The sequence below is a fragment of the Amphimedon queenslandica genome, unplaced genomic scaffold, assembly GCF_000090795.2.
Source record: "Amphimedon queenslandica unplaced genomic scaffold, v1.1 AMPQUscaffold_13489, whole genome shotgun sequence".
NCBI lineage: Eukaryota > Metazoa > Porifera > Demospongiae > Haplosclerida > Niphatidae > Amphimedon > Amphimedon queenslandica.
This window is the reverse complement of record NW_003546275.1, coordinates 345,264-365,630: the sequence shown is the minus strand read 5'-3', so window position 1 is coordinate 365,630 and position 20,367 is coordinate 345,264. Positions and strand designations below refer to the sequence as shown.

The 20,367-nt window shown below is 38.3% G+C and overlaps 9 protein-coding genes and 1 long non-coding RNA gene across 12 annotated transcripts; 7 read left to right on the top strand and 3 right to left on the bottom strand.

Annotated features, from left to right (window-relative positions):
- Window positions 1-45: 45 nt before the first annotated feature.
- LOC105316920 (ethanolamine kinase 1-like) lies at window positions 46-1,430 on the top strand. The gene is made up of 2 exons (XM_011412218.2): window positions 46-999; window positions 1,091-1,430. The coding sequence occupies exons 1-2, from the start codon at window positions 108-110 to the stop codon at window positions 1,309-1,311; spliced, it is 1,113 nt and encodes a 370-aa protein (XP_011410520.1). The 5' UTR covers window positions 46-107; the 3' UTR covers window positions 1,312-1,430.
- Window positions 1,431-3,481: 2,051 nt separating this feature from the next.
- Window positions 3,482-6,899, top strand: LOC100631691 (epithelial splicing regulatory protein 1-like). The gene is made up of 14 exons (XM_019993777.1): window positions 3,482-3,652; window positions 3,706-3,819; window positions 3,918-4,125; window positions 4,219-4,308; window positions 4,358-4,418; window positions 4,492-4,596; window positions 4,657-4,789; window positions 4,879-4,915; window positions 4,980-5,059; window positions 5,128-5,334; window positions 5,583-5,843; window positions 5,966-6,079; window positions 6,136-6,327; window positions 6,481-6,899. Exons 1-14 carry the CDS (start codon window positions 3,515-3,517, stop codon window positions 6,640-6,642), a joined length of 1,902 nt encoding a protein of 633 aa, XP_019849336.1. The 5' UTR covers window positions 3,482-3,514; the 3' UTR covers window positions 6,643-6,899.
- Window positions 6,900-6,935: 36 nt separating this feature from the next.
- On the top strand, window positions 6,936-8,542 carry LOC105316902 (RNA-binding protein 12-like). The gene is made up of 6 exons (XM_011412182.2): window positions 6,936-7,116; window positions 7,169-7,251; window positions 7,648-7,836; window positions 7,899-8,012; window positions 8,067-8,246; window positions 8,303-8,542. Exons 1-6 carry the CDS (start codon window positions 7,023-7,025, stop codon window positions 8,456-8,458), a joined length of 816 nt encoding a protein of 271 aa, XP_011410484.1. The 5' UTR covers window positions 6,936-7,022; the 3' UTR covers window positions 8,459-8,542.
- A 543-nt stretch (window positions 8,543-9,085) lies between these two features.
- Window positions 9,086-11,320, bottom strand: LOC100631566 (phenylalanine--tRNA ligase, mitochondrial-like). The gene is made up of 2 exons (XM_003384610.3): window positions 10,926-11,320; window positions 9,086-10,204 (listed from the first exon to the last, which is right to left on the bottom strand). Exons 1-2 carry the CDS (start codon window positions 11,247-11,249, stop codon window positions 9,233-9,235), a joined length of 1,296 nt encoding a protein of 431 aa, XP_003384658.2. The 5' UTR covers window positions 11,250-11,320; the 3' UTR covers window positions 9,086-9,232.
- A 4-nt stretch (window positions 11,321-11,324) lies between these two features.
- Window positions 11,325-16,745, top strand: LOC100631437 (6-phosphogluconolactonase-like). Of its 3 annotated transcripts, none has more exons than XM_011412216.2 (3): window positions 11,327-11,399; window positions 11,447-11,480; window positions 11,720-13,284. In XM_011412216.2, exon 3 carries the CDS (start codon window positions 11,749-11,751, stop codon window positions 13,180-13,182), a length of 1,434 nt encoding a protein of 477 aa, XP_011410518.1. In that variant the 5' UTR covers window positions 11,327-11,399; window positions 11,447-11,480; window positions 11,720-11,748; the 3' UTR covers window positions 13,183-13,284. The 3 variants fall into 3 exon arrangements, with proteins under 3 accessions (XP_019849337.1, XP_011410518.1, XP_003384657.1); XM_003384609.3 differs by lacking the exon at window positions 11,720-13,284 and adding an exon at window positions 15,848-16,745 and having other exon boundaries at window positions 11,332-11,399; XM_019993778.1 differs by having other exon boundaries at window positions 11,325-11,399; window positions 11,447-13,284.
- On the bottom strand, window positions 13,357-15,869 carry LOC100634639 (protein FAM92A1-A-like). Its single transcript, XM_003384549.2, has 9 exons — window positions 15,685-15,869; window positions 15,490-15,634; window positions 14,463-14,555; window positions 14,342-14,410; window positions 14,186-14,287; window positions 14,081-14,086; window positions 13,892-13,996; window positions 13,693-13,806; window positions 13,357-13,648 (listed from the first exon to the last, which is right to left on the bottom strand). Exons 1-9 carry the CDS (start codon window positions 15,711-15,713, stop codon window positions 13,487-13,489), a joined length of 825 nt encoding a protein of 274 aa, XP_003384597.1. The 5' UTR covers window positions 15,714-15,869; the 3' UTR covers window positions 13,357-13,486.
- On the top strand, window positions 13,991-14,464 carry LOC109580508 (uncharacterized). Its single transcript, XR_002184257.1, has 3 exons — window positions 13,991-14,107; window positions 14,155-14,289; window positions 14,375-14,464. It is a non-coding gene; the product is annotated as an uncharacterized LOC109580508 (long non-coding RNA).
- LOC109580507 (50S ribosomal protein L30-like) lies at window positions 16,623-17,478 on the bottom strand. Its single transcript, XM_019993780.1, has 2 exons — window positions 17,098-17,478; window positions 16,623-16,810 (listed from the first exon to the last, which is right to left on the bottom strand). The coding sequence occupies exons 1-2, from the start codon at window positions 17,415-17,417 to the stop codon at window positions 16,798-16,800; spliced, it is 333 nt and encodes a 110-aa protein (XP_019849339.1). The 5' UTR covers window positions 17,418-17,478; the 3' UTR covers window positions 16,623-16,797.
- On the top strand, window positions 17,458-20,124 carry LOC100642091 (transcription factor E2F5-like). Its single transcript, XM_003384608.3, has 9 exons — window positions 17,458-17,655; window positions 17,829-17,938; window positions 18,023-18,184; window positions 18,266-18,315; window positions 18,361-18,425; window positions 18,503-18,821; window positions 19,229-19,657; window positions 19,701-19,926; window positions 19,970-20,124. The coding sequence occupies exons 1-7, from the start codon at window positions 17,524-17,526 to the stop codon at window positions 19,378-19,380; spliced, it is 990 nt and encodes a 329-aa protein (XP_003384656.1). The 5' UTR covers window positions 17,458-17,523; the 3' UTR covers window positions 19,381-19,657; window positions 19,701-19,926; window positions 19,970-20,124.
- LOC100634514 (protein FAM207A-like) lies at window positions 19,568-20,363 on the top strand. Its single transcript, XM_003384548.3, has 5 exons — window positions 19,568-19,657; window positions 19,701-19,926; window positions 19,970-20,123; window positions 20,167-20,205; window positions 20,249-20,363. The coding sequence occupies exons 1-5, from the start codon at window positions 19,568-19,570 to the stop codon at window positions 20,361-20,363; spliced, it is 624 nt and encodes a 207-aa protein (XP_003384596.1).
- Window positions 20,364-20,367: the final 4 nt, after the last annotated feature.

Genomic DNA, 20,367 nt, shown 5'->3' with positions numbered 1-20,367 from the left:
AAAGGTTGCATAATTGATGTGAGCAATTAGATAAACATTCATTACTGTAAATTGCTGCATGTGCAACTGCTTAATGTGCTAATTGTGCTTATAATAACTAAATAAAAATGGAGGAGAAGGTGGAAGAGTGCTTATCATGGAAATACCTCCCCCTAAAGCTAGAACTACAAGACATCACTAAAACGTTCATAGAAGTCATAATGCCAGTCATTAAACCATCCTGGAGTACCGAGCACCTCCAGACACTACACTGCTGCCAAGACCTCGGGGTATCAAACGATCTACTAATCTGCTTCTATCAAGAAGGATCCAACAAGGAAGAACCAGGTAACGTAGTGGTCCTAAGAGTCAATGGAGGACACACTCACCTCTTTATTGACAGAGAACAAGAAGCCATTACTCTACAAGTAGCTCATAAACTCACTGGACAGAATCCTCCATTATACCTTCAATTAACCAATGGGCTGTGCTATGGGTATGTTCCCGGTCGACCGCTTGATGGCAGTGACATTATAAACCAACACATAATGAGGAGCACTGCCTCGGCCATCGCACAATTTCACACACTCATGAAACTACCAAGTCGTTTCCACGGCGACACATCAATAATACCATCAACATACAAAAAGTATTATCACCTCATTCCGACCCGTTTCCATGACGATGAAACAAACGAGAAAGTCTTTGCGACATTTGAATCGAAAGAGAGTCTAAAAAGAGAAATGAAAGAGATGGTGAGAGTAATGAATACGTTTAAGTCACCACTAGCTTATTGTCATAACGACTTACAGTATGGTAACATTATTTACAACAAGAGAACTGGCAACTGTATACTCATTGATCACGAGTATGGAGGAGTCAACTACACTTGCTGTGACCTGGGGGACTTCTTTGGAGAGATGGCTGGACTGAACATGCCTGACTATAGCAAGTATCCTAATGAGGTGACACAGAAATGGTTCATTAGAATGTACCTTGAAGAAAGGAATAAACACAAAGGTAACAATTAGAATTAATGTGCTATTGTATGCTAAATACTAGCATGATAATGTTCCTCGTTGCATGTATAATAATTGATTTTAATACTTAGGTATGTTACATGAAGGGGTTAATGAGGAAGAGGTGTGTCAGTTATACTGTGAGTCCAATAAAGGCTGTCTAGTGATGCATTTGCTCTGGGTCTTGTGGAGTTTGGTGCAGGCTCACCTAACTGGTCTGACTGGTTTCGATTACCTTGAATATGCAAGGCTGAGATACGCCCACTACAAGGAGTTGAAGAAAAGAATGAATGGAACATTGACGATTAAATGAGCAGAATCACAAAATTTTAGACTAATAATTATTGTTATTATTATTGTTGTTGTTATTATAATGTATTATACAAGAATAAATAAATTTTTCCTTTTAAAGCTAAGAGCTCTTTAATCCCAGTGCAATACATGCTGTCTCAGCTGCTGATTGTTCCGCTAGCTTCTTTGTAGTACACTCAATCCCTTTAAAGGTCACTTGTCTTGATCCATGGCTTACAGTACAAGTTAAACTGCATACAAACTTCCCATTCCCGACCCCCACTGTACTGTACTGTGGCATTGGGTACTTGTTCTTCTGATAATACTCTTGGAGTATATTCTTGTATGATACATTACTCTGTACTGAAGGCAGTGAAGGCTCAGCATCTCTAATAACACCATGAGACACTAGAGCTTCTCTTGCTGCTAAATTGAGTGCTCGCTTTTTATTTTTGTCTGGAGGCGATCGATACTCAACACCATCTAGTGTTACAATCCCAATATACCCTAGGCTGTTCTCTGGGTATTCTGTTGTGAAAAGAGGTAAGGGAAGTCTCTGTTTTTGAACATAGTCATTGAGCACTTGTTTATAATACATTTCAACTGTTCCTCCTCCTCCTGTTTCCTCTGTAGGAACAGAGGGAGAGTGAGAGGGTACAGAGACAGGGAAAGAGTGAGATGGGACAATGTTCAATGAAGTGACTCCTTGATTATTAGAAGCTTGAGGAATAGAAGATGAAGCCATTAAAGATGGGGAGGAAGAATTAAGGGGAGGTTTAAATTGTTCAGTAGGACTCTCGGCATTGTTCCTTTTCTTCTTTGCATTGTTTCTAGTTGGAAGTGGGAGAGAAGCAGGAAATGTAGGAATAGTCAGTAAAGAAGTAGGAGAAGGTAATGTAACAGGAGGAAGAGGAGGAGGAGCAGTAGAACCAGGTGGGACAACAGATGAATGAGTAGAAGGAATTGATGAAATGGGTTTTGAGGTGACATTTACAGTAGGAGTGATTGTGGATGCATTTGGTTTACTAGCAATAGATTGCTGATGATTAGACAGTACAGGTTTACTAGTATTAGCTGCTTGAATAAAAGCATCAGGAGTCAACAATACACCTTGATTCCAGGAAACAGAAACAATTGAGTTATCACTAACTGGAGTATCCATAGATCCATCCAACTGAACTCGCTGATTATGTACAAAAGTTCCATCATTACCACCTCTTGATATTAGCAAACCTTCTGATGATGAATTAACAGGAGGACTGTTATCTTTATATTGATGGTGAGCAGTAGCTCCTACTACTGGATGAGATCCTACACTAGTAGGAGCTAGTACCGGTTGAGTATAATAAGGTACTGGGCCAGGATTATTTGGCAAATGTGTGTTATTAGTAGGAAGAGGTTGCTGTATGTAATGAAGTGCAGGCATTACTGGTGGCATTTGGCCAGCAGCTGCTTGTCTCAGAAACTCTTCAACTCTCAATTCTTTCATTGCTAGCATGTTAACGGAATGTTTTGCTTCATCAAAGCTTGGGTGCTCATTAGGATCAGCGTATTCTTTATCACCGATCCTTACCATAGCATTGTGTCTATTGCTGCCATTGTTTGATACTTTGTGCCAAATTGGGATTTGGTTTAAATGACAATAACGTATTAATAGTTGATTCACTCTCTCGTAGTCAGATTTTAAGCCAGTTGGAACAGCAGTACATGGTACTGTGGCTTTCACAGGTGATGGAATTTGAGGCATCGCTCCAAAATTTTTATTGGGTGAAGGAGGAAAATATTGAGCAGGAGTCGGACCAAAATTTTGATTAGCTTTTGCTGCAAAATCTTCAGTTTTATCGATTGCTTCAGATACCTGGCCCGATTTTGGATCGACAGGATCACGTGACCTAAGTTCCCTAAGTGCAACTGATGCCACATCGTTTTCAGCTGATTTCTTGGTTGGATGAGACCCCGAGGACCTGAACAGAATGTTACCACACCTCAGGGAACTGACGAATCCGTTTCTAGTCTGCCTGGTATCGTATCCTTCCATAGGAATCTTGTTCATCTGGCAATAGTCGTTTAACTCAGTTTTCTTGAACGCCATTTTGTTTTATATGGGCGTGACTTTAGATATGCATGTGCTTTCAAAAAATTTGCGGACTATCATACACTTTTTAGTGATAGCCTAATTTATTTTTGTAGAGCAATTGTGCACGTGTGTGGGACTGTGGGGGAAAATGGCCAAGCGGCAATACGAGTCCTTGTTGCTATTCACACTGGGTGCATACGGAGACCAGAGTGGTGGTGGTGGTGGAGGAGAGGATAAGGAGGTATGCCTGCTAGCCTGGCAGGTACTAGATATAGCCAACATGCAGGTCGGGCATTAATTAGAACATTATATGTCCTTATAAATGCATTATCATTATAGTTAGCTAGTGATGTTGGTCAGTTGGTTGTGTGTCCCGATAGTTCGGGGTCTGGTTACACGAGTAAGGGACAGAACAGTGAAGACGGTATCCCTTTATCAACTGCTCTTGAGAAAGTAAACCAATTTATGTTGTACAAATTGACATGATGTTACATGTACACATAAGTGAATACACTTAATGTACATGTATCCCCTCTATCTCTTTCTTTAAGATTGAAGCTGTATTTTCAGAGCAGTCTAATTGCTGTCTTGCTACTAACGGGTCAATTGCATTACGTCAGATTCTAGTGCCAGAGATAAATAGGAAACTCCAGGAGCCTCTTCCCTCTTTTCTCTCTCAGTTCTTTGACCTACAGAAAGAGCTAGCCAAGAGATCAAACAACGAGTTCCAACCTCACAACCTTGTGGAGCTTTGTGAATGTAAGCATATGTCAACTTTATTGAATTTTATGGTTACTCTACTCTACTACTGTTATATTTAACATTTTAAGTTAAACTATCATTTTATCTAAGGTCTTGGAGTTGATTGCCCTCCCAATGATGTGTCAGGTGCTGAAGAGATTCCAATAATGGCTAAAGCAGCTCAGAAGATGCTAGTACAAGGTAGCCTAACCTATTCAATATCTTCACCTCTATCTATCTCTCACATAAGGTCATGTTTTTGAGTCGCCCGAGACAGTTCAGCAAAGTTATTCTCATACCAATCAAGTCAAGTGAGTGTGGGCAGTTTTGTTTTTTTTTTTTTTAATTTGGTGGATTTATCTCTTCTCTTTTGTTCTCATGCAGTCCTGATAATGTGTGTGATGGTTGTGTTGTGAGGCTGAGGGGTCTCCCTTTCTCTGCTGATCATAATGACATTGCTTTATTCTTGTCTGGACTCAATATCATCCCGTAAATAATTAATAAATGTAACTCTTCATTTTTAATACCTGTCTTTGTTTCTGTTTGCAGTGGTGGAGTGGTTTTTAGTATTAATCCTGTCGGAAGGAGAACTGGTGAAGCCATTGTTGTCCTTGAGGGTGAGGATCAGGCACAATTTGCCCTTCAAAGGGACAGACATTACCTACACCAAAGATACGTTGAGGTATGGTTCAAAATGCATGTTTTATGATAATTATTTTACATCCTTTATTTGTTTTTATGTTATTGCTTGTTCTTTATAATGTGCATTAGGTTTATGAAGCCAGCCCTGATAATTTCTTTCAATTCTGTAAGTACAAGTACATGTAATATTAACGATTCACTGTCATTTTGATCACCTCTTCATATCACAGGTGATACCACTGGATCCAGTGAGAAGGTATTCACAGTTCGTATGCAAGGATTACCTTATAGAGCTACCGAGTCTGACATTGTAAGCCTAGTGCCTTGTTTTTTTCTTCACTTTCTAGTTTACTTGTTTCTATTTTTCTTTCTTTTTAGATGGAGTTCTTTCAACCAGAGGCTCCGGTCAGTAATGAAGCTGACGGTATATTAATTGTTCGTTATCCTGATGGTAAAGCTTCTGGTGATGCTTTTGCTGTCTTCTCATCCGAGGCTCACGTGGAGGAGGCTCTCAAGAAACACCGCAACAACTTAATGGGCAGATACATTGAAGTGTTTCATAGCTCACTCAAGGAATTCTTAGTGGTAAGAGTGTGTTGCAATTTTTGCTTGTTACAGATTTTGTGACAGTGGAACAAATGGGTTTTTGCTTGTCATTGATTTCGTGACAATGAAACTAATGGGTTTTTGCTTGTCATGGATTTCGTGACAATAGAACAAATGGGTTTTGCTTGTCAGATTTTGTGACAATGTAGAAATTTTGAGCTGGTTCTGATCAAAAATAATGTTTAAAGTTAGAGCTACTGTTATCTTATTTACTCCTCACTCTGTAGGTTCTGAATAAGTCAGGGACTCCAGAGCAACTTGACAGGTTTGCTTACCTCAATACCGAGTCTGGAGGAGGAGGAGGAGGTGGTAGGGGAGGAGGAGGAGGAGGGAGTGGTGGTGCATCAAAGAGAGGAGGATCAGAAAAGAACTGTGTTAAACTGAGAGGACTCCCTTGGGAAGCAACACCTGAAGACGTCATCAGTTTCTTTGGCGACTTGAACAGAAGCATTGAGCAGCAGGGAATTCACATGGTGTTGAATGCTCAGGTAAAGATAAATCAATCTCACATTTTAATCAGAAATTTTGTATGGTAACTGCACATCATCATTCTTTACATTAGAGTATTTATTTCTGTATGCTTTGTATTATTATTTATTTATTTTTATAGAGTCGTCCAACTGGTGATTGTTTTGTTCAAATGACATCAGTGGATGCAGCTACCAGAGCTGCCAACGAACTGCATAGGCAAAACATTGGTCGTCGCTACATTGAAGTTTTTCAAGTATGCGAGCTATTTATTTCTGCTGACGAATGTTCACCTAATCACTCGATCCTTAGGTTTCTGGTAATGACGTGACGTATGCTTTAATGGATACCGGAGGTGGTAGCCGCCCTGGTGGTGGCCACGCCTATTATGGAGGAGGTGGAGGAAATAAAAGAAAGAAGGTTTCAAGTGCCGTCGTCAAAGCACGTGGACTACCTTTTAATACTAAAGAGTATGACCTTGTGGACTTCTTTGCTGATTTCAATGTGAGTATATTATATATCAAAATATGTGTGTAGATTGTATTTGTGTAATTGTAGTATCAATAGGCAATACATGTACATGTATACAATAGTGTACAATACAATCCTAATCTTATTAATATTTCCGTCTTATTAATATTCCATCCATCACTCCAGGTTGATGAGAGTGATATTGAACTCATATACAATCATAATGGTAGATCAACTGGGGTTGCTTACATCAACTTCCAATCTCTTAATGATGCCCGTCAAGCCGTCAGGGACCTCAATCATAAATACATTGGCCATCGTTATATAGAGCTCTCCCTCAATCAATAGTGCCCTCTTCCATTCCCCTCCTACAGCAGCTGCACTGTAACTCTACTAGTTATGTTTTTATGTTTTTTTTTGTCTTGAGATTCCCCCCCCCCTTCTTTATCCTTGTGGATAATTATTGTTTTGTAATTTTTAGGTTGTAAAGAATTATTAAATTATTATTAATATTATTCTTATTTCTAAAAATGCAGTTCTATTGAAAGTATTAATTATTATTTCTTCTCTTAAAATAAAAAATTAATTATGCTAACTTGAGAAATGCAATTATTAGGAAGTGACACGAGGACGAGGTGTGGTGAACTACATTACTATACTACAGCTCGACACGTGTTACACAACCAACTTGATCCTCTCTCTCTTTCGTCATCATACTCTTGATCATCATGTATCGTTCATTGTTAAGAAGAGCTTTCATCATTAGCAGTAGTGCAAGGATGATGTCCACTGCCCCAGAGGCTAATAATTTATGGGCATTAGGTAAAGGAGTGTAGTAAAGGAGTCACATGATGCACCGCCATTTTTTTGTTAGATAAACCAAGTTCCCTAAAAAGAGTTAGCAGCTCCCCAGTCAGTAATTATAGGCTTGTAAACTTCAGCAATAGAGGACTTAAAGTAAGATTATAATCTTCGAGTGGATTTAATTTTTTATATTTTGGTAGACTACACATTTTAAGTAGTAATGTTAGTACTACATTTGTATCAGGTTTTGCCAATTTTTTTGTTATTCGAGCTTTGATAATTACGGCATTGTTTACAAGACCACGTTGGCTTAATCTGCATCATATTTTATATTACCTTTTCAGTCTGTTTTCACTAATCCAACAGCTGCATTTTCATCATTTTGATATTTTTTTTTGTTCGCCCAATGTTCAGATTTCTTATATTTTTTATACAATAAAATTTATTTTTAATTAATTTGTTTTTTTTACAAAAAGTTGTATTTTTTGACAAAAAATAGCTTTACAAAGTAGTACTACTGACTATTGTGGCATGTATTGTATTTTGCAGAGAGACTGTAGCACTGCAACACCTTCTGGAGAAGCAGAGGGAGAGAGTGTAAACCAAGGAGTGATTCAGAACTGTCTCCTCCTGAAAGGGATCCCATGGGAGACAACAGTTGACAAGGTTACTGCATTTTTCGGCGACTTGAGTTCAAATATAGTGGAAGATGGTATACACTTACTCTATGATAAATTTGTGAGTATGTACATGTACATTATAATCATGTCAGATAATATTTTGTCCTTGTTATTTTTTAGGGTCAATCCACTGGTCAGTGCATAGTACATATGACTGATGCAGCGTCAGTTCAAAATGCTGTAGGGATGCTCAATAGACATTATCTTGGCAATCGCTATGTTGATTTAATTCCAGTATGAGCCCATCTTATCCCATAAGCTATAAAGAAATCTACTCTTTTCTCTTAGTGCTCCAATTATTATGCCAAATATCAAGTGGCAAGGATGAAGAGAGACAATATCAAGAGTACGGAGAGCATTGATGACAAGAAATTAAATCGATTAACCCCACTAACCATTATTAAAGCGGGCGGGCTACCATTTTCAGCCAATGTCACGGATCTGGTCAATTTCTTTGTTGAATTTAACGTTAGCAAAAATGTGTGTACCTTTAATTCATTTTACTCTCTCTCTCTCTCTCTTAGGTCCCAGCTAGTAATATTAATATTGTTTATGATGGTACGAATAGGTCTGTGGGTATAGCTTTTGTTGGTTTCCAGTCACGTAGTGACGCTGTGGATGCTGTAAAGAAGCTAGATCGCGAATACATTGGAAGACGTTATGTTGACCTGCACTTGTAGTTATAATATTTAAATAACTTGATGTTATTAAATAAGATAAGATTATTAGTACTTGCTCAATAAGTGAGCAAGACGAATGAGATATTATTATCAATATAGTATTATTCAAGCAGGATTGTTGCACTCATGGATCTGCTTCACAGCATCAATGCAGCCATCAAGTGACTCCGTCAACGGTTTAGTGACTTTCTTAGCGCAGGAGCATGAATCAGCTTCCATCTTTACTTGCAGCATCCACTCAATATTCACTGGAGGCAAGGCCTTCCCTTCCTCACAGTTCATTAAAGCATCGGTTGCTTCAACACATCCCTTGAGTGAATCAACAAGTGCCTTGTTCAGTTTCTTGGCACATTCACAAGTTTCCTCTGCAGTATAAACATCTGGTAGAGGGTGTTGAGCATATGCTACAACAAGAAGTGAAGCAAAAAGAAATATAGGAGACATATCAGATATATAATGTATACAACTTAGCAGGAACAATCCGTCAGACTAATACTCCCCTAAGAATGAAGTTGACTAAAGCTACATTGTACTAAATACAATGTTACAATGTCCCTATTAAAAGAATAAAGCACAAGTGTAACTTGATTATAACTTGACAGCCAATCTTGGCCATTCACTTGCAACTAAGTTGCCAACTAGTTGTACAAATCAAAGATTCTGTTGCTAAAAGGTGCATAGTGATGATAATGACAATGTTCTGCTTTCAATTTTTAAGTATTATTATTATCAGCAAATTATTAGTATCAAAAAACCTTTATATACATGCATATCTTATCTCAGTTCTACAGGTAATAATTTCTCTATGTTCTCCCTAAGTTTCGAGTGAAGTTCATCCACTTCATCTTTGGTTACAGCCCTATCCATTGAGCGATACACCAACCTGTAGCAGCGACTAACTTTACCAGTTTTACTATTCTCAAACGAATCAATGAGTTCAACCTTCTCAACAATATCACCACAAGTAGCACGGACCAGTTCGTGGAAATCATTCTCGTTAAACTCGGGCGTGATCCAAAAAGCCACGTCTTCACAACGAGGAAGAAATGTGCTGAAGGGTTTGAAAGATAAGTCTTTCTTATTCAAGTTCTCTTTTGTTAACATAGGCAGTGTTATATGCTTAAATTGATCAATGAACCTCTCATCTTTACTCCATAGTAATCGTATATCAGGAATACTGAAGAGTAGCATTGAGAGTCTATCCAAACCCAATCCAAATGCCCATCCAGTCTTAAAAGAAGCTCCCGCATCATCCAAGATCTCTTGTCTCATTATGCCAGAGCCCAACATCTCCACCCACTCTCCTCTAAATAGAATCTCGAGCTCAAATGAAGGATGAGTAAAAGGGAAATAGCAGCTGTTCCATCTTGTTTGTGTCTCTTCTCCGAATATATACTTTACTAGTCTCTCTAGTGTCGTTTTGAGTTCTAATTCAAGAGCTTTAGATGTCTCTAGAGTATGTCTGCTCTGTTTCTCATCTGTCTCCTCTCCGTCTTCAAACATGGTCTTACTTCGGGGAAGCAAATTTTGTTTTAAGTAGACTCTGACTCCCTCCATCTGATGAAAGACCGGATAGTGTGTTGAATCTATCTCATCGCGACGATACACATCCCCAGTCACAAGGAACCGGTCAAGACCCATTTTAATAAAGTCCCTTTGGTGGGCCGAAGTATGAGTCCGTAGCATGGTCTCAGAATTAATGTAATAGGAATCACTACGGCTCCTTGAAATGTGATCTTTAGCAACCTTTAAAAAAGGAAGATATTACTTTAAGTAATACTAATTAAAATAGTTTTGCATGCTACGTGAGCTAAAAAGCATAAAGTAACTTAAATATTTAAATTCTCTCCTAGTCATTTGTTGTTAAACACCCTATATAAAGTACATGGTTCTTGGCCCAATTTTTGAGCAACTTTAAAAATTCATAAAAAATTTAATTTTGATCGGAATCAGTTCAAAACTTTCTACACAACATAAGAACATGTATATGTATCAGAAAAAATTATAAAAATGGAGAATTCTCTACTTTTCATTTTTGACGAAATTTGGCCAAAATCCCTGTACTATAGTACAGGGACTTTGGCCCAATTTTTAAGCAACTTTAAAAATTCATAAAAAATCTAATTTCGATCGGAATCTGTTCAAACTGTCTACACAACATAAGAACATGTATATGTATCAGAAAAAAATATAAAAATGGAGAATTCTCTACTTTTCATTTTTGATGAAATTTGGCAAAAATCCCTGTACTATAGTACAGGGACTTTGGCCCAATTTTTAAGCAACTTTAAAAATTTGTAAAAAAAATTAATCTTGATTGGAACCAGCTCAAGCTTTCTACATAACATCAAAACATGTATATGGATCAGGTAAAATTATAAAAATGGAGAAAGATTCTCTCCTTTTTAATTTTGGCCCAAGGAACTTTGCCCCGATTTTTTTAGCAACTTTCAAATCTACTACTTACACATAACGAATCAAAGTTTTGCTCAGTTGTGACGACTGGGGGTATGTTCTCAATGCTGGTGAATAGTGGGTTTCCTGCAGTGTTAATGTATGTCTTGTGAAAATGATGAACAATTAGTTTTTTGAGAAGATTAATAGGATGATCCTTTGTGTTGTGCAGTTCCCGGCCAACTTTTTCCAATAAAGATGGCGTCACGTTTGTCATGTCGTCTCTCTTGTATTCTTTACCCAATACACAAACTGTATTAGCCTCTGGGGCTGAAGAGATCGTCCTTGCACTACTCCTAGTGATAAAAGCTCTTCTTAACAATGAACGAATCATCATGATTGGGCGAAAAACAAGAAAAATAGGACTAAAATGGTTCCACGTGGGTGCAGGGTCCCACCTCGTTCAAATGCGCATGCTCAATAGTAGCTAAAGCTTTCAGGGGGAAGGGCATAAGTAGTAACTAGTAAAGCATAAACAGCATTTCTGGTAAATAAATATATTCTGTTACTCTCTCTAACTTATCTGTACTTTAGGCAACTAGACATTAAAGAGCTCTTCATTTTAAAGGTATAGATAGAGAGAGTGGAGGGTGAGGGGTATGTATGTATAGGAAGTTTTGAACCTTTTTTGAAGGTAGCTTGGAGTAAAGGGTTTGGTATCTGTGCAGTTTGAGGTATTTGTCCTTAATTTGGAAGGAAATAAGGCATTGAAGATTAATATTCACTTACTTTATTGTAGATAGATAGTCAATGTACATGTATAATGGCCTTGCATGTGATAATAATTACTGTATTATACAAACACAGGGAAAAAGGATAAAGGAAATTAAAGGAAGATGAGCTACGGTGTGTTGCTGAGGGGTCTTCCGTACGACTGTTCTACTGACGACATAATGCAATTCTTTAATGCAATCAACCTTTATAAGAACAGCGTGGAAATGGTACACATGTTTAATGGTCGCTTCTCTGGTATCGCACACGTGAAGCTAAGGAGTCGGGACGATGTGAAGCTTGCACTGCTTATGGACCAGAATCATATTGGAGATAGGTATATCGACGTGATGGAAATCAGTGAGGAGAAGTTAGAGCAGATAAGAGATGCTTCTATTTCTGGGATAGCAAGGACCGAGCTTCATCGAATGTGTAACAGTGACGCTCCTGTAGGGAGTGGTCGTCCTCCCCTCCCTCCTCCTCGTAGTGTTGAGAAAGGACGCAGGATGAGTGGCAGAGGTGGAAGGTACTCGGATGGCAGGGAGGGCTACAGTAGAGATCGTTCAAGGTCTCCTCCACCTCCTTCCTTTAAACCAATGCATGTACGGACACGTTTTGCATACGTGAGAGGTTTTCCTCAGGATACTCTGTACAAAGGTGTGAGGCAGTTCTTCGATGGATGCCTTATTGGTAAGAGTTGCGTTCACCTCTTCAGAGGTGAGGATGACCGGTTCCGTGGTGATGGGTACATCGAGTTTGGAAACTCTGACGAACTAAAGAAAGCTCTAAGACGCAGTGGTGGATTATACAAAGGAATGCATAGAATCACTATAGAACCTTGCTCGGAGGCTGAGGTCTCCGATATGAAACCTTACATGATGGATGCTACTCGTCCTGTTGCCGGGAGCGGAAGGAGAGAGAGACCTGAGAGTGATCGCTTTGAAGACTCGGATATTGGCGGGTACAGGCATTCTTCAAGGGAAGGGGATTATGGCGGATACCGGGATGAACACCGAGGGAACGGAAGAGGGAGGGAGAGTCGGTACATGGAAGGAGAGTACCATCATGATAGGTGGGTGAGGGAGTATCGCCACAGTGATCATTTCCCTCCCTCTGAGCCTCCATTGGGCCGTCGGAGTCAATTTAGTAGTAGAGGAGGGAGTGAGAGGGTGAGAGAGACTAGAAGGGAATTTGATCATGATCATTTCCCTTACATTACTTCTAGTAGCAGTAGCAGCAGTCGGGGAGGAGGTGGCCATTACGGTAGTAGTGGATTATCTCTTGCTTCTAGTGGTACTCCTTCATCCTCCTCGCGTGATAGGAAGACGCTTCGAGTTGAAGGTCTCTCCTCTTCTGCTACCATTACGGATATTGTTGGATTCTTCAGGAATTATGGAGTGGAATACGAGTTTGTTAGGATGCAGTGTTTTGATGATGGGACTCCCAATGGTAGAGCTTTTGTTACATTTCCATCGGAGAGGATTGCGTTGGCTGCACTGCATGACATGAACAAACGTCTCTTGAAAAACACTTACGTTGACTTGAGCCTAATCAACTGAAGGGAAGAAAAGGCCAAAGGAAGACAAAGACTGTTAATTTTTACATTCTGTTTCTCCTTCATGGTTTGTCTCTTTTTGTCTTTCAAAAAGTTTGTAGTATAATTTTTTGTTATTGTTACGGCAGGCACTTGTTTTGTTTGGAGATTTGGAGGTTATGCTATCAAAGTGCTTTATGATATTGTGGCTCAGTTGCATGCCAAGCAAAGTTGTAAAACAGGTTGTGAATTGTAGTTTACTATTAATAGTAAATTTAGTAATACTAATGTGTGCATGTATTTATTATTAGTTCGAGTGTAGATAGTTCTTAAGATTTTGTACTGAGAGAGGGTTCTGAGGTGGTGCGTTGATGGTGAGGGGGAGTATGGCGATGTAAAGGAGGTGTTCCATGAGTTGGAGTCTCAGACGTTGGATAAGGTTCTTCCAATAAACCTCTTCTTCTGCGAACCTGGAGGTTATTCAAATATGCCTAATGGTGGTGAAGAAGTGTGAGGAGGATGGATATTATTGTACCTCTAGTGCTTCATCCTCATTGATGTGATCAATATGTTGATAGGAAAGAGTTAAGAGCTCAAGAGCTTTAGCATGGAACAACATTTCAGTATGTATGTATTCTTGTAGGATATCCTGCATGTTAAGAAGAATATATGACTTGTGGCATGATTGATTGCATGGGTAGCTTATATTGTGTAATTATTTTTTGTGGTGTAACCTTCAAGTCTCTGACTCTTCTCTTTTCAAACCCGCTCATGTGCTCCTCCAATGTTTTTGTTGACTGGTTCCGCTTGAATTTGGCCTTTTGTAGGTTGGTTTCCAACTACACAAGAGAAATGGGATTAAGAAATAGAGAGGATGGATAGAAGGGAGGTAGAGAGAGGGAGAGAAAGATTACGACAGTCACCTGAGTCTGGGAAAATTATCAGTTAAGGTACTATAATCAATGGATCAAGAAGTGAATAAATGATATTAGTATAGTCTACTCTTTTTGATAATATAAGGAGGATACAAGTTTTCTTGTATTGGTTGGTTCTCTAATTCTCGTCCTGTCCAGCATACGTTGTTGATTAATGACCTTTTCTCTGTCAGCATTACAAGCTTTCAATTCTTCCTGTAAGTAGCAATATCAGAACTACTAGTGGTATACATGAACTGTAACCTTTACCTTTGCTTTCCTGCATACATTATCATACTCTAGAAATGGTTTTACGACTTTTGCTTCAAGTCTGTCGAGCTTTAGGAGGAGTATTAAGTATATGATTATAGCTAAAGGATGTAGAGCTCACTTCTGTCTGTCGGTAGTCCTCAAGTGCACCAACACATTCTGACACATTTTCAAGTGATGCCTTCAATTGACCTGTCTCTCCAACAGCCATTGTCTAGTGAGAAAAGTACTGATTGCTTTTTGCATGTACATGCATGTGGTCACAAAACACTGGCAATTCACCTGAGGTTGAAATTTTTTTGGTGAACTATATAGTACATGGCAAATTAAAAAATCAAAAAAAATTCAAATTTGATCTGAATCAGCTCAAACTTTCTAAACAACATAAGTACATGTATATGCATCGGAAAAAATTATAAAAATAAGAAATTTCCTCCTTTTCATTTTTTTGCGAAATTTGGCCGAAATCCCTGTACTATAGTACAGGGATTTTGGCCCGATTTTTGAGCAACTTTAAAAATTTGTAAAAAAATTAAATTTGATTGTAATCAGCTCAAAGTTTTTACACAACATAAGTACATGTATATGCATCAGAAAAAATTATAAAAATAAAGAATTTCCTCCTTTTCATTTTTAGCGAAATTTGGCCAAAATCCCTGTACTATAGTACAGGGATTTTGGCCCGATTTTTGAGTAACTTCGAAAATTTGTAAAAAATTCAAATTTGATTGTAATCAGCTCAAAGTTTCTACACAACATAAGAACATGTATATGCATTTTTAATATTATAAAAAATTTGAATTCTCTCCTTTTAATTTTTGCAAAATTTAGTACATGGTCATTGGCCCAATTTTTTATCCATTTTAGTGAATAGTCGGTCAACTTTCAAAATTTTTTTATTTTCTAGAGTACAGAATTTTAAATGTATTTATTTATCAATGATAAACTTTGCTCATCAATGCTAGCTATTTTTAAATTGGGATTGCATTCTTGAGTGAGCTCATGCATTTATCCTATCATGAGCCAGTGATGCTTGCTGAAGAATGCACAACAATGATCATTTTGGAGTAGAGCTACAACACAATATTAAGATGGCTGAAATATTATAATGTGATATTGAATTCTTTTGTTAATGCATTAGAGTTTACTTTCAGTGTTTGTGTTAGTTTGTCTCCTTTGTCTCTCATCAGTGCTGTTTTCCTGGCTATTCCACTCATAGAAACTGAGATGGCAGCAAAATTCCTCTCCACATGACCTATCCGCTCTTCATGGTACTTCTCTTCTGCTAGTAGCCTAATTGACTGTTGGTAAAAACGAAAAGGGAGAGGATTATGAGCTCTTACTCTAGTTTCAATTCTTCCGCATTTGCCATTGTTGTTTGAAAACTTAGATACCACACTAAAGGGTTAAAATTAATTTAATCTAGCCCCACCCATATAAAACTTTGAGCTCCACCCCTTTTTATTCTGCAGCTCAGCCCTTACATTTTCGTTTCTTTCATTGCAGGTATTTTCTCCCGAAAAGAAGTGATGGCCGGCGTTCAAGAGACCAAAATACACGTCCTAAGCTCAGGAGCAGAGATACAGCAAGCAGTCTGCGACCGGGTTGTCCAGATAGCCGCTTCATGCATTAAGGAAAGAGGAATGTTCAGTGTTGGACTATCAGGTGGTAGTCTTACCAAATACCTTTCAAATGGACTGAGGGACAGAACTGATATAGATTGGCCCAGATGGTATGTGTTCTTCTGTGATGAGAGGTTTGTACCGTTTGCTGATAAAGAGAGTACCTATTCTGTGTACAAGAGAGACCTCTTCAATCACGTATTCCTCTTACCAGAGAAAACCATCACCATCAATCCATGCCTTGCAACCGTTGAAGAGGCTGCCTCTGATTACACTGATAAAATAAGACGAGTCTATCCCAAAGACGCTGTCCCTTCCTTTGACCTTCTCTTGCTTGGAATGGGCGATGATGGGCACACATGCTCTCTCTTTCCTTCCCACCCTCTACTCAAAGAGAAAGAAAAGATTGTTGCTTCTTTGTCGGACAGCCCCAAGCCACCCCCATCGCGGATCACTCTCACTCTACCGGTTCTGAATAACGCACGCAATGTCTTCTTTGTTGCTGCAGGGGAAGGGAAGGCAAAGGCAGTAAAGGATTCACTAGAGCCGGAGGGAGAGCCAACACTACCAGCTGGTATGGTTAAGCCCACAGGTGGTGAGTTACACTGGTATCTTGACACTGGAGCAGCTAAAGGATTGAGCAAAAAATGACTGCAGAGTTTACTGTAGGAAACAACAAAACTTAGAACACTCATGATAATGTATTGTTTTGTAGAAATTTCTAATTTTTAATATTCTTCTGAATACATAAAAAATTCTGAATACATAAAGTTCGATAGTAACTTCATTATGATAAGAAATCAGCTTATTGTCTTCTGTGTATCTCACCATCCCTTAAGTAGACGAGCTACAAAGAGAAACCTTTAATAATCAGCAAAACATAGTAAATAATAAAAATATCAGCATATCATTCTATGATACTGTCAGAATAGAAACAGGTACAGTACCAACTCTCAGAATGCAGTGGGGTGATGCTATAACATGGAGGAAGCCTTAAAACAAAACTACACCCACTGAGCATCAATAGCCATTAATATACCACAATATTAACACACGCCAACTATGACATGATGAGAAGGAGTGCTGACTGAACTGTGGGCAAGCATAATAATAACAGAGTATAAAGTCTCTCACTTTAGTTTCAATTTAACATCATTTGTCAGTTCCTCTAGTGTCTCTGGTGAAATGAAAAATTCTCCATTGTCCAGTAATATTTCTTTACCAGTCGGTGAGTTTTTGATATCAGTTCTTAACACAACAGGTTTCACGTCTATCATATCCTTCACCTCTCTTAATTGCCCCACCACAGAGGGTGTGTTCTTACAAATGATCTTCTGCCACCTTTTCCTGAAACCAAGTCCTTTCAGAGTCTCACGAGTCCACCAAGGTCTTCCAATGAAACTCCGTCGAAGAGTAACGACGAAGAGTTTGGGAGGCAGTCTCCTGGTCGCCATTGTGCGTGCACGTGTTTGAATAGGCGTGGTATCTGAGGCGTGGCGACCACACCCATCCAGCAAACATTTGAAAGTCCTCCATCATTTTTTCTTCTCTCCCTGTTCAATGTCTGACTCAGAGGACAGGGCATCTCCTCCTCCCTTACAAGGAAGACACGAGAAATCTCTTGGACTCCTAACTTCCAAATTTGTGGAGCTCCTTCAGACTGCTGAAGGAGGGATACTGGATTTGAAAAAAGTGAAGCATGATTAAATGTTATTTTAGTGTATTTATAATAAATATACATCTTTTTATAATCATATAAGTACTGGGCTATGCTTGTTTGGTCTCATTACGATACTAATGCAATTTTTAGTACAAAATTATTTTCGTTTCTTGATAAAGTTTTATGTGTACATGATGTTGCCTAGGCTGTAGATTATCTTGAAGTAAAGCAGAAAAGACGAATCTATGATATCACAAATGTCCTTGAAGGAATCGGATTAATTGAAAAAGAATCCAAGAACAGCATCAAGTGGAAGTAAGCCACGGCCACACTTTAACAAATCACACTCATTGCCATGATTTGATTTATTATTTTAAATAATTTTTTGTTGTACTTTAGGGGAGCAACTGATTTTGGCGATACGCTAGATATGCAAATGAAGGTTCAGGGACTAAAGGAGAAGAAGCAAAAGATGGAGGAGAGTGAGAGCAAACTTGACAAGCAGTGTGCCAAGATCAAGCAATGTCTAAAGAATATTGTTGAGGATCCTGGAAGCAATAGATATCCTTTGATCCTTTTTACATTCTCTCTCTCTCTCTCTCTCTCTATGCATGTCATTATTCTCCTTAACTTCTTCAATACTTTAGCATTTGTTACTTATGAAGACATAAGAAGCATACCATGCTTTAAAAGTATAGCATAATCAGCATTATAATAATGATGATGTCTATTTTTAGAAGCTACAATGCTGGCAATTCAAGCACCATCGGACACATTGATCACTGTAGATACACCAACAACTGTAAGTGATCATTGTAAATCACATATAAATCATGCTGCTTTCCAATATAAATAATTTGTACACATACACACATATAGCACCCAGATGGACTTTATTGTATGCAAATAAAAAGCAAAAGTGGACCAGTTAGTGTACTTGTAATAGGAGGGAACGAAGGGACAGCAAACAGAACTAATAATAAAAGGCAACACTCATCACAGTCTGAAGAAGAAGAGAGAGGAATGGGCGAGGAATTACCAATTAAAACACCAAGACTAGAAACAATGACTAATGATACCATCCCTATTGAAGAACTTGTAGAAGATATGGATAGACACGAGTCAGTTGGTTTCGAGGATGATGGAATATTAGGTCTTAGTAATAATGAAATCATAAGAGAACTAATAGAGTCACACAGTAAGTCTACAATAGTAATTATAGTATGTATTGTGCATCAAGTGTGTGCATGTGTACAGTACGCACTTTGGCTGGTGGTAATTTGCAAACTTTCTGCTTCAAGTATAATGCTTTGAACACCCAAGTGACTCCACACTATCTTAAAGATCTCGTATATTTTGATAGTATTTCTGATCCAGCTGCCATTGGTTATATTATGGTGCCTATACTATTGAATGACCAGCTCAATGAGCATTAGAAGGTAGAAAGGCCTTTGGTCTTAATGACTTGGGAATTGAGATGTATTTACATTATTGAACATTATTAATTTTAAAAATGTTTGTCATTGAGGTGCTTTTGACATTGAAATCATTCCCAAATCCTGCATTACATTTTCATTCATATTATTTCAATCATTTTCTCATTAGGAAATGCTCCTGTCCTTTCTTTATCTCCTGCTCCAACTGATAAAGATTTTCTCTTTCATCTTGACGACCAGGAAGGAGTGGCTGATCTATATGATGTGAACCCTCCTCCTCCTCCCACTTCTAATTCTAGCTCTACATCCAGTTCACATTGATCACGCTCATTCTTTTCCTCGTCATTTTCTTGTTTACACTACACAAAATAATCTTTTTCATCTATGTTCAATTTATTTCAGCAATTAAAATTTTATTATATTTAGTTAGTACAAGAAATTAATTAATATTAATTTTTATGATTTTAATAACTAGCCTATCTAGTTGAGATTAGCCCCACCCAAAAAGATGTCACTCAAGCTCAAGAGAAAAAGGACCAAGTTTCATATTTCTGCACCAAAGCTAAAGTTGAAAGATAACGAGGGAACGGATGAAACAGTAAGACATTCAAAATTTGATCAAACTTAAATAGAAATTCTAGACAATTCCACTTCTGGAGGCCATTAACACCTCAGTCAATACCAGTACTGCCTTGACTCCCCCTCCCGTTGCTCCTATTCCTGATGAGTTTATGAACAAGACACCTTTTGTGGGGCTGACTGATGACACTAGTGAAGGAAGTAAGGTAGAGGACACATTAAATGGAGGAAGTGTGAAAATGAAGAAGAAAGACAAAAGGAAGCAACGACATGAGAAATGGATGAAAAGTAATGAGAGTTCATTTGTTTATTTAATTATTATTATTATTAGAGATAAATGCATGTTATAAAGCAAGGGAACTAGCTAAAGCAACATTGAAAAGAAGGAAGACCCCAGTTGTTGGTGATCTTCGGCCATTACTGTCAGCTCTGCCTGACGTTGACTTAGATACAAACGCTGCAAGAGGATCTACCACAGCACCAAAGTAAGAACTAAGAGTCCAAGCAAATTTAAATGCATTTCTTTAGGAATAAAAAAGGAAAGAAAAATAAGAAGCAAAATACAGCGTATGTAACTCATTGTAATATAATGTACATGTAAATGCTTTAGGTACCAAGAGAGAGAAGTGTTTCAGCAAGTCCTTTCTCATCCGAAATATAAAGCAGATCCACTAGGAACGATATCACTGCACATACAGAATGCAGCTGCTTTGCAAAGACTATGAAACA

Excerpts from the sequence above, each read along its gene's own strand:
- LOC100631566 (XM_003384610.3), bottom strand. The coding sequence starts at position 11,249 with ATGATGATTCGTTCATTGTTAAGAAGAGCTTTTATCACTAGGAGTAGT. Across the intron at positions 10,205-10,925 it reads AAAACTTTGATTCGTTATGT|GTTGCTAAAGATCACATTTC; the intron begins GTAAGTAGTAGA and ends CCTTTTTTAAAG.
- LOC105316920 (XM_011412218.2), top strand. The coding sequence starts at position 108 with ATGGAGGAGAAGGTGGAAGAGTGCTTATCATGGAAATACCTCCCCCTA. Across the intron at positions 1,000-1,090 it reads AGAAAGGAATAAACACAAAG|GTATGTTACATGAAGGGGTT; the intron begins GTAACAATTAGA and ends TTTAATACTTAG.
- LOC100634639 (XM_003384549.2), bottom strand. The coding sequence starts at position 15,713 with ATGGCAAATGCGGAAGAATTGAAACTAGA. Across the intron at positions 14,556-15,489 it reads AACTAACACAAACACTGAAA|ACAATGGCTGTTGGAGAGAC; the intron begins GTAAACTCTAAT and ends TTTTCTCACTAG. Across the intron at positions 13,807-13,891 it reads GAAGAGTCAGAGACTTGAAG|GATATCCTACAAGAATACAT; the intron begins GTTACACCACAA and ends CTTAACATGCAG.
- LOC100631691 (XM_019993777.1), top strand. The coding sequence starts at position 3,515 with ATGGCCAAGCGGCAATACGAGTCCTTGTTGCTATTCACACTGGGTGCA. Across the intron at positions 3,820-3,917 it reads TATCAACTGCTCTTGAGAAA|ATTGAAGCTGTATTTTCAGA; the intron begins GTAAACCAATTT and ends TCTTTCTTTAAG. Across the intron at positions 5,335-5,582 it reads CACTCAAGGAATTCTTAGTG|GTTCTGAATAAGTCAGGGAC; the intron begins GTAAGAGTGTGT and ends CTCACTCTGTAG.
- LOC100631437 (XM_019993778.1), top strand. The coding sequence starts at position 11,749 with ATGAGCTACGGTGTGTTGCTGAGGGGTCTTCCGTACGACTGTTCTACT.
- LOC109580507 (XM_019993780.1), bottom strand. The coding sequence starts at position 17,417 with ATGGCGACCAGGAGACTGCCTCCCAAACTCTTCGTCGTTACTCTTCGA.
- LOC100642091 (XM_003384608.3), top strand. The coding sequence starts at position 17,524 with ATGTCTGACTCAGAGGACAGGGCATCTCCTCCTCCCTTACAAGGAAGA. Across the intron at positions 18,426-18,502 it reads CTGTAGATACACCAACAACT|CACCCAGATGGACTTTATTG; the intron begins GTAAGTGATCAT and ends ACACACATATAG. Across the intron at positions 18,822-19,228 it reads AGAACTAATAGAGTCACACA|GAAATGCTCCTGTCCTTTCT; the intron begins GTAAGTCTACAA and ends TTTTCTCATTAG.
- LOC105316902 (XM_011412182.2), top strand. The coding sequence starts at position 7,023 with ATGTATCGTTCATTGTTAAGAAGAGCTTTCATCATTAGCAGTAGTGCA. Across the intron at positions 7,252-7,647 it reads TCAGCAATAGAGGACTTAAA|AGAGACTGTAGCACTGCAAC; the intron begins GTAAGATTATAA and ends TGTATTTTGCAG. Across the intron at positions 8,247-8,302 it reads ATTTCTTTGTTGAATTTAAC|GTCCCAGCTAGTAATATTAA; the intron begins GTTAGCAAAAAT and ends TCTCTCTCTTAG.
- LOC100634514 (XM_003384548.3), top strand. The coding sequence starts at position 19,568 with ATGTCACTCAAGCTCAAGAGAAAAAGGACCAAGTTTCATATTTCTGCA. Across the intron at positions 20,124-20,166 it reads GGATCTACCACAGCACCAAA|GAATAAAAAAGGAAAGAAAA; the intron begins GTAAGAACTAAG and ends GCATTTCTTTAG. Across the intron at positions 20,206-20,248 it reads AATAAGAAGCAAAATACAGC|GTACCAAGAGAGAGAAGTGT; the intron begins GTATGTAACTCA and ends TAAATGCTTTAG.